General features: G+C 44.8%; 1 protein-coding gene across 3 annotated transcripts in view; it reads right to left on the bottom strand.

Moving 5' to 3' along the window:
* Positions 1-941: 941 nt before the first annotated feature.
* Positions 942-16,168, bottom strand: part of ITGB2 (integrin subunit beta 2) — a 47,200-nt gene continuing 31,973 nt past the window's right edge. For all 3 annotated transcript variants that reach the window (XM_083707383.1, XM_083707384.1, XM_083707382.1), the window contains 11 exons: positions 14,323-14,564; positions 13,428-13,583; positions 12,572-12,667; positions 12,074-12,163; positions 10,378-10,518; positions 8,731-8,918; positions 7,938-8,182; positions 6,345-6,564; positions 4,967-5,172; positions 3,881-4,047; positions 942-2,347 (listed from right to left, as the gene is read on the bottom strand). In XM_083707383.1, coding sequence (XP_083563509.1) covers positions 2,282-2,347; positions 3,881-4,047; positions 4,967-5,172; positions 6,345-6,564; positions 7,938-8,182; positions 8,731-8,918; positions 10,378-10,518; positions 12,074-12,163; positions 12,572-12,667; positions 13,428-13,583; positions 14,323-14,564 — 1,817 coding nt within the window. In that variant the 3' untranslated portion in view covers positions 942-2,281. The remainder of the gene's footprint in view (positions 2,348-3,880; positions 4,048-4,966; positions 5,173-6,344; positions 6,565-7,937; positions 8,183-8,730; positions 8,919-10,377; positions 10,519-12,073; positions 12,164-12,571; positions 12,668-13,427; positions 13,584-14,322; positions 14,565-16,168) is intronic.

Genomic DNA, 16,168 nt, shown 5'->3' with positions numbered 1-16,168 from the left:
TTTTTTGTCACATAGAAACTAATAAATATATATACCGTATTTTTCGCCCTATAGGACGCACTTTTTCCCCTCAAAAAATGAAGGGGAAATGTGTGTGCGTCCTATGGGGCGAATGCAGGCTTTCACTGAAGCCTGGAGAGTGAGAGGGGTCCGTGCGCACAGACCCCTCTCGCTCTCCAGGCTTCGCGGACCTCTCCGCAAGCGGGGGGAGTGCTCCCGCTGCTTGCGGAGAGGTGCCTGCATGCGGAAGCCTGGGCGCACTGAGCTCAGCGCGTCCAAGCTTCGCGCACCTCTCCGCAAGCGGGGGGAGCGCTCCCGCTGCTTGCGGAGAGGTGCCTGCATGCGGAAGCCTGGGCGCACTGAGCTCAGCGCGTCCAGGCTTCGCGGACCTCTCCGCAAGCGGGGGGAGCGCTCCCGCTGCTTGCGGAGAGGTGCCTGCATGCGGAAGCCTGCGCGCGCTGAGCTCAGCACGTCCAGGCTTCGCGGACCTCTCCGCAAGCGGCGGGAGCCGGCCCTGGGCTCCCACGGCTTGCAGAGAGCTGCCTGTTTGGGGGCTGGGGTCAGGGGAAGCTCCGGCGGGCCTCCCCCACCCCAGCCCCGCGCCTGGGGGGGAAATAATTTTTTCCCCTTTATTTCCCCCCAAAAAAACTAGGTGCGCCTTATGGGACGGTGCGTCCTATAGGGCGAAAAATACGGTATATAATTTCAAACTTGAGGCTTGCCTGCAGCACAATGGAGAATGTCTACGTATATGGAACATGTCACAATTCAATTTTCTTATTATCACTCTGAAACAGATGAAGGTTCCACCCATTCTGTACTTAAAAGAAATAAAGTTATGACCAAAGATGATACAATCCTTTCCCTGTCTTAAGTTTAGTCCAATAGATACTGCAGAGAATGTTAACAGTGGACACAATGACACTCCAAAACAAGTCACGTCATTTCAGGAATGGTGTTTTGAGATTTATTACTTTCAAATCATAGGCACACAGTAGAGGTTTATACACTTGCAGCACCTGACAGCTTGGGAGCTTATTCACTTCAATACACAAGGCTAGAATGAAGGCTTTAGGTTCCGAATCCTGTATTTCTTCACATGAGTACAGTGGTACCTCGGGTTACATACGCTTCAGGTTACATACGCTTCAGGTTACAGACTCCACTAACCCAGAAATAGTACCTCGGGTTAAGAACTTTGCTTCAGGATGAGAACAGAAATCATGCAGCGGTGGCACAGCGGCAGCAGGAGGCCCCATTAGCTAAAGTGGTGCTTCATGTTAAGAACAGTTTCAGGTTAAGAACGGACCTCTGGAACGAATTAAGTTCTGAACCCGAGGTACCACTGTATATCGTCTGTCTGTTTCTCTGAGATGTTTCAATTTGACTGAGGTCTCTTTTGCGCTGATGGTCTTGTACAGAATTAGGAAGGTGTGGATTCATCATCCTACCTTATTACTGTACACTGAGCAGACTGTCGTGAGATTTATCTGCCCAGAAACCCAGAGCTAATAGAAGATGACAGTTCTCCCCGCCTGCTAATGCCATTTGGTAAGGCAGAAAAGGGCCAGGGGGGTCAAGGTTTTATATTCTAGAAGCACTGAATGTGAACAACAGGGGACCCCATCAACCTAATATTCAATAGCGTAGAGCATGCTTATTGTTTCGTGTGCTTCCATAATATGTAGCACTACAATGTTTAACTTAACAGGTTAATCTTCTCAATTAGGTAGAAGATTTCATCATTATTATATTTATTTTATATGTGCATTATAGAAGCACATATAAAAACTGTAGCTGGAAAGTTATGTCTTAAGAGGCATGAGCCCTTTTCTGTCACACAGGAAGGAAAACTTTCAGATTATGCCTTTCTACAACACATGCATGCATGTGGAATTAACAAATACTTTATCTATGTAGATGCTTGAATGGCCAGCCCACCTTTTCCCCTTCTATTTGGGTTTCAAGGGTTGACCTTTAACAGCTGATAACTGGAGAAGTTGCTCAGAGTGCCTTGGGCAGGATAAGTGGAAAGGCAAGTTGAGATCATTCCATGGTGTGTGTGATTAAGCAGTCTTAACAGGGAGACCTTTTAATGAAAAGAAAATCATCAGCATCAAAGCATGTTTGAAAAAAAGCCACACAAAGGGTTATCGAAAACACATGAAGTGACATGGATAGTGGTTGACAGGAATAAAGCACAGTGGAGAATAAAGTCAATATCTTCTGCTTCCCTCCTGAAGAATTTCTTTGTGCTTTCCCATGTTGCTGTAGTTGAACTTCACTGGCCATTGAATCTGGGGTTCACAACAGTGGTCGTGGCACTCTTGAAAAGAGGGTTATCAGCCTGCCAATAAAAACATCACAAGTGTCTGTAGCTGGTGCTGCTGTTTTACTCATTCAGTATTATTACTATCCCAGGCTACCACATTAAGTAAGTAGATCAAGTGGGCAAATGTCACTACAGCTTGGTCTCCTTTAATGATCTGACTATATACAGGGCTACTAAAAATAGTAGCCATTGATGAGGAAATGGGGACAGTTTACTCAAGAAGGAGAGCTTCCATTGTAGATCAAACACTGACCCTCTTCTGCTGGTCTAGGAAGACAGGGAGGAGGTTGTGTGGCTTAACTTGCTGGTCCTTGGTCCTCTCTCCCATCACTTCCTCCATTCTACACCCAGCTAACGTATCTAAATTTAATCTATGTGGCTAAAAAAGATCATTATACAGTGGTGCCTCGCAAGACGAAAAGAATCCGTTCCGCGAGTCTCTTTGTCTTGCGTTTTTTTCGTCTTGTAAAGCAAGCCCATTAGCGGTTTAGCGGATTAGCGCTATTAGCGGCTTAGCGGATCAGCTGATAAGCGGCTTAGCGGATCAGCTGTTTAGCGGCTTAGCGGATCAGCTGATAAGCGGCTTAGCGGATCAGCTGTTAAGCGGCTTAGTGGCTCAGCTGATAAGCGGCTTAGTGGATCAGCTGTTAAGCGGCTTAGCGGCTCAGCTGATAAGCAGCTTAGCGGCTTAGAAAAAGGGGGGGAGGGAAAAAAACCCGCAGGAACTCGCAAGACATTTTTGTCTTGCGAAGCAAGCCCATAGGAAATTCATTTTGCGAAGCACCTCCAAAACGGAAAACCCTTTCGTCTAGCGGGTTTTCCGTCTTGCGAGGCATTCGTCTTGCGGGGCACCACGGTATAGCACAGTAGCAAACCACACCTCCCTGTGTGGCTGAAATGCAGAGGAGCAACCCGACCATGCCACTCTAACATAAATAGGACCCCATCAGTGGTTAGTGCATCTCTGAATCTTTCTGAAGGCACATCTCCCTCCACAGAATAATTGTGTAATAATAATACTAGCAATTATTATGATTGTGCCCTACCCTTCCCCCCAAATAAGTGCAGGACAGCAAACAAACAACAAAGCGTCTTAAAAACAATTCCAGTGCAGATGCATTATGGGAAAGATCTCAGCTTAAAAGCCTTGTTGAAAGGAGAAGGTCTTCAGTAGCCACCCAAAATACAACACTCTGTCGAGTATTCAAGGGGCTAGTTTCCAGAGGGCAGGTGTCACAACACTAAAGACCTAATTCCTACATAGTGCAGAATGGACCTCCTGATATCTACAAGAGGTTCTCGCCTGCAGAACACACACTATTTATTTCAGGCAGTTAGGTCACAGTGTAAACGTAGCCTGTGTGTGTGCTAATGTAAGAAGCTTAACTTCTCATGCTTGAGCAGCTGCATTCAGGCCTGCCAGAGGTACTGGAACTGAAACAAATGTTATGTCCCTGACTTTTCTCAAGAACTCGGAAGAAGGGGGGAAGAGCCAATGCCTTAGCAAGTCTTCTTCCAGCCCCTCCTGCTGAAAGGGGAGTGTCTTACATCATTCCACTTGGCCTTGGACTTCTCTTTCTCAAATCGGTGATATTCCTTGCGATCAATCAGCTCCGTTACCAGCTTCCAAATCAGGAGGAGGAGGAGGCCGATAAGAGCCACGCCAGCAACGGTGCCCCCCACAATGGCTGCGACATTAGGGGGTTGTGGGCAATCTATGAAAAGAAAAAACAACGGAGAAGGTGTCTCATCTGAAGGAGGAGGGAAAGGGTGCATGTGCTGTATGCCAGGAATGAGCATACCACAGATCCAGGAAAGGTTGGAAGTCGATTCAATGAATGGGGCAGCTGCACATCAAGTATCTCTATCTCTCCACCATGCAAAATACTACTGAAACTGCTCCAGATAAATTGCAAGGAACTCTCTTAAGGCCACATATACTTCCCGCTAGAGGAGCCTTGCTCACCTGGCTATGTAGCCTCCACTCTGCTTCCTTTGCCTCTTACCTGGAGCTGGGTCCCCACCTGCACTCAGATAGCTTGGAAAGGAAGCCACTCCCAGGGGCCCCTCCATCTGCCACACCTCACAATTTGGAGGGCCATCTGCCTCTGAAGCCTTGGGGGATGCAGACCTCTGACATGCACAGTCTCTCTTCCTGTTCCAGTACCCCACCCCTCACAATGGGACTTTATGGGGGGAACTGGTGATTCTCTCATGTATCAATTCAAAGTTTTGGTGTTGACCTTTAAAGCCCTAAATGGCTTTGGCCCTGCATACCTGAAGGAGCATCTGTTGGCTTCGAGGGCCTTCCGGCAGTTCCTTCATTGCGAGAAGTGAGGTTACAGGGAACCAGACAGAGTGATGTCTGCCCTGTGGAATGCCCTCCCTTCAGATGTCAAGGAAACAAATAATTATATGACCTTCGATTGACATCTGAAGGCAGCCCTGTTTGGGGAAGCTTTTAATGTGTGATGGTTTTGTGTATTCTGCTGGAAGCCACCCAGTTAGATGGGTGGGGTACACAACATTTATTGTTTATTGTTTATTGTTATTAAGCCACTGAGCCCTGGTGCTAGGTGCTGGGACCAGAGCATGGAACTGGTGTTGCAGCTGGTGGCACCTTCCCTCACATACCTTTTAAAGGTTCCACTTTAACGGAGTATCTCTCCTCTCCATCCAACTGAAACATAGAGAAGGAGATCCAGCAATTCTGAGAATCTTTCTCCTTGCATTCTTTACTTCTGGGCATCACATTATCTCTCAGAATAATGTTTGAACAAGCTTGAGAGCAATTCTTCTGAAATGGACCACTCTGAAAGTAACGGCACTCAACACACGATCTGGAAAATCAACAAGAATCATGTCTCCAAGAAGAGTTGCTTAGCAAGACAGAGATGCAATGGATCTATACTACATAACATAAATCTAATATTCAGTGCAGTTACAGCCAGAGATATAAAGGAAGCCAGTATTGTCATCCTCACATTGCAGAAGCTAATAAATAATAATAATAATAATAATAATAATAATAATAATAATAATAATATTTATACCTCGCCCATCTGGGCGGCTTCCAATCAAATATTAAAATACAGTAATACATCAAACATTAAAAGCTTCCCTAAACAAATGCAAAGAAGATGCAAAGGAGGCAGGGACTCTAAGAAAAAAGAGGCTTGTCTAAGCCCAGCTGTGAGTTAGCTGAGCACCTCTGAAATTCCCACAGCGATTTCATGTACATGTTAAAAAGGGAACTCTGCTGGACTCCACAGAATGAATTTGACCTATCTAATTTGGCTATCTAATTCAATATACAAGGAAGTGAACAACTACCAAGAAAACCCAGCACAGTTAATTTTTCTCCAGATTGTTTGTGGGTTATCCAAAACCATGACTCCTGAAGCTCTGCTCCAACATCCGCTGCAGACCAAGAAAGGTACTGTCAAATTCTAAAGGATTCCCGTGTGGTTAAGAAGCAGAGCCAGGGAAATGGTTAGAGGCAAGAGGCTTCCAACAGGAAATATAAATCTAACCCAAGTGAGAACACAAAGGAACAGCAACTTGCTCTTTAGACATTCATCCCATGCCAACTTGCCAGCACCACCTTGTGCAAACTCCAGGCAGGGACCAGCACCATTGTGCCCAGGCACTGGCTGTCCTCTAAAGGATAGAAGTTTTTCATCCCTTTATCTAGCTTTGTTAAGGTAGGTTTATGTCTATGTTTTATCATACTGTATTAATGTTTCATTTCTGCCTAAATTGCCTTCACCTTATTGGTGTGTTTGATGGACTAACGTTGGAGAGAGGAAGACAGAATAACTGAGCTATAAAAGCCCAGACTTTAAAGGAGACTTCTGTACAAGAAAAGCAAAAAAACGAGGCAGTGCAGAATCAGTTTCCGCTACCCAGCCCTGTTACCTGGAGAAACACTGCCTATTCTAAAGGCAAGACTTTAAAATACTGACATGCAAAGCGCAGTAATTTTCACTGTGGTCCCTCTCATATCACTTACACATGTTTGGGACAGGGTGATGAACAGCCTTCGCAATCTTCACAGTGTGGAAGCTGATAGCCTGATTTACATTGGCATGTGTTGCACAGACATTCCCCACGGCCACTGCAGACGGTCTCATTGATGTTCAAGCAACCATCTGTTGAAGTTTCACATTGGCAGGCACTGCCGCCAAAGCCAAGATTGCATTTGCATTTCCCACAATCACACCGTCCTCTTACTAGAAAGAGAAAGTGGAGAGTTCAGGACAGAACGCATTCCCCGTATTTGCAATTCTGTTGGAAAACCCAAGTTTGCCAGTAAGTACAATTTAATTTAATTAATTTAAGGGATGCGGGTGGTACTGTGGGCTAAACCACAGAGCCTAGGACTTGCCGATCAGAAGGTCAGCGGTTCGAATCCCCGTGACGGGGTGAGCTCCCGTTGCTTGGTCCCTGCTCCTGCCAACCTAGCAGTTCAAAAGCATGTCAAAGTGCAAGTAGATAAATAGGTACTGCTCTGGCGGGAAGGTAAACAGCGTTTCCATGCGCTGCTCTGGTTTGCCAGAAGTGGCTTAGTCATGCTGGCCACATGACCCAGAAGCTGTACGCCGGCCCCCTCAGCCAATAAAGCGAGATGAGCGCCGCAACCCCATGACTGGACCTAATGGTCAGGGGTTCCTTTACATTTACAATTTAATTGCATTCTGTTCTACAAAGTCACATTCCATAGTAAAAGGCCATCTTGGTATCACCTGCAAAACACTGAAATTACCTTTCATGAAAGAATAGGCTGCCATTGTAAAATGATGCAAGTGTTTTAGAAGTCTTAGAAGAAAAACTAATATTTAATATTCACACCTGGATGATGGTAAGCCATTATATGAAACAAAGACAGATTGATAGCAGCTTAGCTAGCTTCCAAATTATTGTGCTATTCAAACAACTCTTCCTAAGAATAACAGAATCACAAAACTGTTGACTTGGAGGAGCCCAAAGGATCATCTAATCCAACCTCCTGGAATGCAGGTATCTCAACTCAACCTCTGCTTGAATCTATTGGTTCAGATCCTACCCTCCGGAGCAGCAGAAAACAAACTTGCTCCATCTTCTATGTGACAGCCCTTAAGATGTTTGAAAATTACTATCGTATCTCCTCTCAGTCTCCTCTTTTCCAGGCTAAACAGACCCAGCTCAACAACTTTGCCCAAAAACTTTTGTGTCCGGATTTTCACCTTTTGAAATATGGCAACAGGATCTTCTGCACATGTTTCAGGTTGCCAACACCCTCCTTAAATTGTAGTGTCCAGAACTGGACACAGGACTCCAGGCAGGGTCTGACCAACGCAGAAGAGAGGGCTACTATGACTTCCCTTAATCTGGACACTAGACTTCTCTTGATGCAGCCTAGAACAGAATTAGCTTTTTTTGCTGCTGCATCACACTGTTAACTCATGTTAAGCTTGTGGTCCACTAAGACCCCTAATTGCTGTGTGCCCTTTAAGAGCTTGTGGTAGAAAATGTAGCTTGCTGGAACTCTGGCAACAGGAAGCTGGGAGAAGTAAAGCAATGGAGTCCAGGATATTTCCATGTCCCGCAGTCGCCAGCTACTCACTTTCTCCGCCACAAAGTTGACCATTGTGAATCTCACAGTTCATGTTGTCACACTCGCAAAAAGAACCATAGATCTTCTTTTTGGATGCTTCATCGGTGTGGCAAACACACTGCCCACACACACAGTCGCCCAGGCCGGAGCAGGTGACGGAGGCATTGTCCTTGCGGCAACTCTTCTCCAGTTCCTTGCTGGACTTGCCTCCAGTTTGACAATCACAATTCTTTCCAATAAAGCCAGGAAAACAGCTGACATGAGAGAAGAAATGTTCAGAATATAGGAAAGGCTTACTAAGCAATACTTGTTTGTGTTGGAGGGTTGATTTGCCTGAACTCACACAGATTTATTGTTTTATTGTAATTATAACCCACATTTTCACATTACAGAACCCACGGCAGCACATTCCCAGAAGGTCACCCATCCAGGCACAGACTAGACCTGAACAATGGTCTGACAGGCCAAATGTGGAGACCTGGGGGCTCTGTCAGCCCTCACCCTAGTCCATTACCCAGAGTGGCTTGAGAATTTGGCAGGAAAAAAAGTCTCAAGGTCATTTTCCCAAATGTCCTCATGCCAAATTCTCAAATTCTCCTTTTCATTCTAGGAAAAATTATACTCAAGCAGTCTGCACATTCTGTGACAACAGATGTTGTTCCCAGACTGCATAAAACTGCAGGTGCAGATGTTTCTTGCATAAGCAATCATTCAGATGTTGATCATGGTTAACCTTTCCCAGTAGGACTGGCATATCCCCTTGTGATTTGGAGGGAGAGTATTGGTGAAGTGGTTTGATTACCTGCAGATTCCACAATCTACTTTCCCATGTCCACTGCAGTCAGAGCTACTTGATATTTCCTCATCACATTCGCAGTTGCATCGACCGCGCATGTGCACAGCAAGGGAGTCTGTGAAACCGAGAGCCCGGATGGTAACCGTTTCGTTGTCAATGCATTTGGTTGCTGTAACTTTCACCTGGAAAGTAATCTGTAAGAAAACAAAGAACTCCATTAAATATTCTCCATTAAATATAAAAACCACTAGGAAAGCACGAAGGAGTGCATTTATAAATAAAAGACTAGGCATGCTAACAGTCAGAAGGATGTCAGTGCCAAAAAAGTGCCAAACCAGTGAGTGTAAAGTTCTCATGTGGACAGGAAAGGGAAACTCACCCCCCCCCCTTTTCTTGTGGGTGTGTAAACACACGGCCATTAAGTGTGGTTGCTGCCTTCTGCATACACTCCTCCTCCTCCTAAAATACTGTTTGCTTTTTATTTTTTAATTTATTTATGTATGTTGTTTTCAGAGATTTCTATTCCTTTATATTACTTAAAGTAGTGTAACCTGTTTTTCTGTGATTGATATGATTGTGATGGTTGAAACAACAACAACTTATTGTTTATACCCTGCCCAAATGACTGGGTTGCCCCAGCCACTCTGGGCAACTTCCAATAAATATAAAAACATAATAAAATATCAAACATTTTAAAAAGCTTCCCTATACAGGGCTGCCTTCTGATGTCTTCTAAAAGGTAGTTATTTATCTCCTTGACATCTGATGGGAGGATGTTCCACATGGTGGGTGCCACCACCGAAAAGGCCCTCTGCCTGGTTCCCTGTAACTTGGCTTCTTGCAGTGAGGGAACTGCCAGAAGGCCGTTGGTGCTGGACCTCAGTGTCCAGGCTGAACGGTGGGGGTGGAGACGCTCCTTCAGGGATACAGGGCCAAGGCGGTTTAAAGCTCAGCATCAACTGTTATGTTTACCAGGGGTTGCTCGTGTGCAAGCAGGGCAAACCTCTCCCCGGCTGGCTGCTAATGTAAACTTTATCTGTCCGGATGCCACTCGCCCATGGCCGCCTCAATCGCTGGCAGAATATGTGAGTGGGCGTTTCTTAAACTTCTTCCAGCATAAAAGCTCCTTGACGCCCAGTCTCCGCCTTCCCTCTCTGCGCGAAAGCCTTCTGCGAGAGAGGGTGTGGACAGCGGAGGACCCCTTCCTTCCCCGCTTGTCCCAGGCAAGGAGTTGTGGGACCGCCTCACCACATCCAACTCCTGCACCCCCTCTCCTCCTGGAGCTGCGTTTATTCTCTTCCCCAGAAGAGGAGCTGCTTCTCCCGATCCCTGGAGGCTCTCTATAGTCCCTCTGGCTTTTGCTCTCTCCCTCTGGCACTGATGGCAGTTCCCTGACATCCACACTTTGAATTGTGCTTGGAAATGTACTGGGAGCCAATGTAACTCTACATAATGAAATAAAGCCTACATATTGCTTAAAGTAACAGGCTTAACCCAGCTGCAACTTTTAAGGAGTTTGGGAAAGGAGAATAAGTGAAGACCCTTCTCACAAGCAGCAGTATTGGAAGAAATGCACACTGCTCTTTTCTCTCCACATACAGAGCAGCAGCAATCAGAACAGCTTTAGATAGAAACAGAAAAGTCTTCTTCTACCTGATCATTTATCTTCACGTTGTCACATTCCCCTCTTGGTTTATCCTTGGTGTGTATTTGGTTAGGGCAGAAGGAATCATATGTGATTTTGATGAAATTTGGCAAGGGGCCATGGTCCAAAATAATTTTGGAAGACAAACTCTGCAAGGAAATGAGAATAAGGAAGAGGTGAGAATAGGAGCTCAAGTCTCCAGCGAGGGAGAAAAATATGAGAATTAATTGTAATTTCCATTCCCACTGCCTCAGTTCTTCTGTTGGAAAAGATGAGCCTTGAGAGAAGAAGGGAACTAGGGCCAATATCTCTAACGGTTATGCACTTTCTTTATAGAACTGTCAGGTCAACACAGTGATGCTTAAGTGAACATAGAATCATAGAATCATAGAGTTGGAAGAGACCACAAGGGCCATCGAGTCCAACCCCCTGCCAAGCAGAAAACACCATCAGAGCACTCCTGACATATGGTTGTCAAGCCTCTGCTTAAAGACCTCCAAAGAAGGAGACTCCACCACACTCCTTGGCAGCAAATTCCACATGTTGAAGCAGAGGCAGAGGCAGGGGTTTTCCTGCAATGTAGGCTTGAGAATAATTTCCCAAGGGACAAAAGGACTATGTCGGGGACATAGCCTACTGACAAGCTGAAATATACTCAGAGTTGCAAAGTGATTTCAGCTCGTAGTGGTGAGGAGGAATGAATGAAAGTCCCCTCAAAGTATCTGCTTTATATACATTATTTACACAATGGGCTGCACATGATTGGCTAATTCCGGAATTCTACTGTAAGCCAATCAGGTTGTGGATTCACTTCTATCTGGAGCAAGATTGGGTAGTTCCTGCCAACCAATCATACTGCTGCATTGTTCTAGGACCAATCAGACTGCTGCATTCTGAATCCTAATGTTCTAGGACCAATCAGACTGCTGCCATTTGGATCCTATTGTTCTAGGACCAATCAGACTGTTGCAGTTTGGATCCTATTCAACTCAGTACATAACACAAGCTAAAAAACCTTGACTACTGGGTGTGTACTGGATAGATGTAACCAAGAGCAGATAAGAATATTTGGCCAGTGTGACACTTCCAATGTGCCACAGCAAAGCTGATTAGTGCTTTTAAGAAGCTCAAGCAAGGAAAAGAGAAATGTGTTACTGGGAAAGGAAGTTTAGGATCGGTTCAACCAAGGAAATTGCAGTGGGATGCAGGTCAACGAGTGTTAAGCTTTGAGAAAGTGAATTTGATCACTTGTTCATGCTAATCAAGACCCTGCCCTTATAAACAGGCAACTCACAAAAATATGGTTTACAGCGAAGAAAGGAAGAAAGCATTTGCAACTGCTCAAATGACCTCCTCCTGTTTCTGGTTTAATAGTAGGAAAGCATGTTAATTGTTGACCATTTTCTCCCTCAGCTTCCATTATGGCTGCTTTTTCTTTTGTTTCATTTCTTTTTTAGGCTTGGTGGGTGCTTTAGTCAGGGAAGCTTTATAAAGGGGAGACGGAGAAAGGAAGGGGAAAAGGTGGAGCAGGGTGGGGGGCAGCTATCCCCTGAAAACTGATTTGGAAATCTGAACCAAATCTGCATAATTTTGAGAAAGTTACACAAACATGCTTCATGTCAACAAAGTGCAAAGTCTGGCAAAATCTGGCTGGCTGAAATATATACTGTAAAGGATTAAAATGATAATATCAGTAACACTTACATCATAGGCACGCTGGATGAGTTGGATGATATTATTTGAGTCTTCCTGCAGCTCTCCCACAGCAGATTTGGGAATCATCTCACTGAGTTTCTATCAACAAAGAACAAATGAATTGAAAGCATTGTCTCACTCTATTAAATAGAATGCCAACCAGAATATAATGCAAGAGCAAAGCAGTAAATATCTGTTGTCCTAATTGTTCCATGTATATTGCTCAAATTATAGACTTAGGCATTTATGTTATTTTATTTTATTTTATTTATACCCCGCCTTCCCCGGCCAATACCGGGCTCAGGGCAGCTAACATCAGGTATAAAAACAATTGATTAAAATACAACTTAAAAGCCAGATTAAAATACTACTTAAAATGCAGCCTCGTTTCTAATTATTATTATTATTATTGTTATTGTTATTTCTAATAATAATAATAATCTAATAATCATTTTCGCCACAGGCATTGTTTACTTAGCCTTCTTTACTGCTGGTAGTTTTACTTACCCGATATGTATCAACCATTTTACTGGTAACAGCAAAAATGGGCTGGATATTGTTTTCTTCAAGTTTTTGAACCAACTGACCAACAGATGGATAGTCCTGTGTAACAAAGGAAACAGTATTTAGGACTCACTCTCCAAGTTAGTGAAGATCCTGGTGGGATCTTGCAGGCTAGATCTGGCCTGAAAAGAATCCCTCTGGCTCCGCCCCTTCAGTCTGGCCCCTCCCTCCCTGGTTCCTAAGGGCAGGGCCACTGGTGTAGTTAAAGCAGAGAGACTGTCAGTCAACTGTGGTCTGACCTCTTGTTCTCACAGCAGACAAGCCACACACACCAACTCACTGGTGCTCCATCCCCCAGAGAAACAGAGCAGCGCTCTCAACATGTTGCTCATTCCTGTGCAGCAGAGATTATGAGAGAGGGCACTGATGAAAACAGAAGCAAAGGTGGCAGGGAAACTGCTGGAGGAGCCTAGCCCCATCCTTCTCATCCACTGTGCTCTTGGATTTGTTCCCTGGCACCAAAGGAAGGTGGCTCTCTACAGGAAACAAAGGTATCCCCATCGCAATTGATGGCTCAGCTTCCCAAGGTCTGGCCTTGAGTGCAAGCACGCACACACCAGGTTAACAAACAGCTTGGTTTACAAATCTGTTGAACCTTTAAAACAATAAACAAAACAAAAAACATGGACCCCTTGTCCTTCTGCCTAAGAAAAGAGTTCTTAGAAAATTAAGAGGACTTTTCCTAATATAGCAGTTGTATGGGTTGTCCAGTCGGCTCCAGTCTAAAATCGTAAATCCAGTAAGGTAAAGGTAAAGCGCAGGTACTTCATAAAGTGTGCTGCCTATTCTGAGTACTTACATATTCATTGCTCCTTTTATACATATTTTCCTCCAGGTGGCATTTTCCATCATAAGGGGTTAAGATGGCTCCAAGTTTACCATCCCCAGCAAAATGGAAGCCATCATCTGTCGTATACACCAGTAAGCGTGTTACATTTTTCCAACCAATCTTATCCTGGATTTAAAAAGCAAGCAGATTAAAAAAGCAAACCACACTGGGTGAAAGATTCCTGCTTTGCAGCGGCTTGGACTAGATGACCCTCGTGGCCCCTTCCAACTCTGCAACTCTAAGATTCTATGATTCTACATAAAATCAGAGCTGAAAGGGACACAATGTCTGTCCAGATCTCAGTCCTAAGACAGGATAACCTATGTATACACTAAAATGGCTTTAATAGGTTTAAATATCCACCCGTACATTTTGCACCTTTATGACCAGTTTGTTCTCCTGTCATTATTTTATGGGACATTTTAATAATGCTGCCACAAAACGGCCACTGTATAATTAATTAACCCATTGTTTCTTGTATTTTGGAGACTAATCAATCTTTATTTTTAGGAAGGTTTGTATAGGCAGATTGTTTTTAGCTTTTGTGCTGTTGTTTTATCTCATTTGTCGTGAGTTTATTTTATTACTCTATTTCATTTTTAATATTTATCTTATTTATTGTAATATTTTAATTTAATTTGTAACAATACAGCAACAATAATAAAGATCCTGCCTAGAATCTCTCCAGGCCTTCAGCACTGAGCCTAAATACAACATTAAAAGCAACAGCATATCTTGACAACATTATGATTATCGGGGGGAACTCTCTTCCACTTTGGACAGGAATCCATGGCCCCCCAAATTCAACTTCCTCACTCCCCAAAAGCACTTTGTCATGGTGCCTGTTCCCATATGGTACTCTTACCCCACAGACAGCGGCTTGCATCATGGCGTCGAGTCCTCCCTCCGGTGCGTCAAGATTCCCGGATATATCCTGCTTGCCGACTTCTTCTTTAAACTTCTCTACCCTGTCTGTGAGGCTGAGCACATGCCTGAAAGCAAATGGTGGCTGACATTTGGTCTCCTTGCTTGGACAAGGGTTCTGCAGCTTCTCTGGGTGGGTGTTAACAAAGGGCAACACAGTCTTGTCCACAAAGGCGCCAAACCCTAAGGGAACACAAGGGAAGTGCCGCTGAAAAGAAGGGTCCAAAATGGTTATTGTCACCGAAGATATATAGAGGGAAGAACTCTAAACCACTGAGGGGAATAGGGCAGTCAATATATCCTGCATTTGTTAAAGTTAAAGTTAAAGTTAAATAGAGGAATACAAGTGGAAAAAGCGGGGATTACAAAAGGGGTATCATTTTACAACTGAATACAACAGAAGAAATATTAATTCTATTCTTCTCTGACCTTAAAATCTCCAACCCCCCTGAAAGAGCTAGATCTTTTTCTTTACATGCTGCCTGTCACCCAAATGAGAATAAATGTCATATTTTTCCTTCCTATGGTTCAGATCTCGACTGTTGGTATCTTTCCTTCAAGAAAGGGCTCATCCATAGTTCCACTTGTTTCTTGCCTAAAAAGCACTGATCTGAGCAGTTTCCCGCTTGCCCCACGCTTTCAAATAATAATAATAATAATAATAATAATAATAATAATAATAATAATAAATTTTATTTATATCCCGCCCTCCCCAGCCGAAGCCGGGCTCAGGGCGGCTAACAACAATCAAATAATCAAACAGTCAAAAAATCACACATTCTAAAAATATTTCATTATAAAAATTAATTAAAATCAAATTGATGGCAACCAATTAAGCAAAATTCTGTGCAGGTTGCCAGAGGAGGGAGTCAGGCTGCGCCCAGACCAAAGGCCTGGTGGAACAACTCTGTCTTGCAGGCCCTGCGGAAAGATGTCAGGTCCCGCAGGGCCCTAGTCTCTTGTGACAGAGCGTTCCACCAGATTGGAGCCGCAGCTGAGAAGGCCCTGGCTCTAGTTGAGGCCAGCCTAACCTCTCTGAGGCCTGGGACCTTGAGGATGTCATTATTTGCAGGCCGTAGGTTTTTCTGTGGGGCATACCAGGAGAGGCGGTCCCGTAGGTACGAGGGTCCTAGGCCGTATAGGGCTTTAAAGGTTAAAACCAGCACCTTAAACCTGATCCTGTACTCCACCGGGAGCCAGTGCAGCTGGTATAGCACCGGATGAATGCGATCTCGCAGCGAAGACCCCATAAGGAGTCTTGCCGCGGCATTCTGCACCCGCTGGAGTTTCTGGGTCAGTCTCAAGGGCAGCCCCACATAGAGCGAGTTACAATAATCCAGTCTGGAGGTGACCGTCGCATGGATCACAGTGGCTAGGTCAGGGCGAGAGAGATAAGGGGCCAACTGCTTAGCTTGGCAGAGATGAAAAAATGCCGCCTTTGTTATAGCTGCAATCTGTGCCTCCATGGAAAGGGAGGTATCGAAGATTACACCCAAACTCTTAACGGACGGTGCTGGCACTAATTGCACCCCCGCAAGAGATGGGAGTTGCCCCCTCAATCCCATATCGTCCCGCCCCAGCCAGAGGACCTCTGTCTTCGAAGGATTTAACTTCAACCGGCTCCCACGTAACCATCCAGCCACAGCTTCCAGACATCTGGTCAGTGTGTCTGGGGCCGAGTCAGGATGGCCGTCCATCAACAGATAGAGTTGGGTGTCATCAGCGTACTGATGGCAACCCAGCCCAAAACTCCAGACAAGCTGGGCAAGGGGGCGCATAAAGATGTT

The sequence above is a fragment of the Podarcis gaigeae genome (assembly GCF_964106915.1).
Source record: "Podarcis gaigeae genome assembly, chromosome: 1".
In the NCBI taxonomy this organism is placed as follows: Eukaryota; Metazoa; Chordata; class Lepidosauria; order Squamata; family Lacertidae; genus Podarcis; species Podarcis gaigeae.
This window is presented reverse-complemented; position numbering and strand designations above follow the sequence as displayed.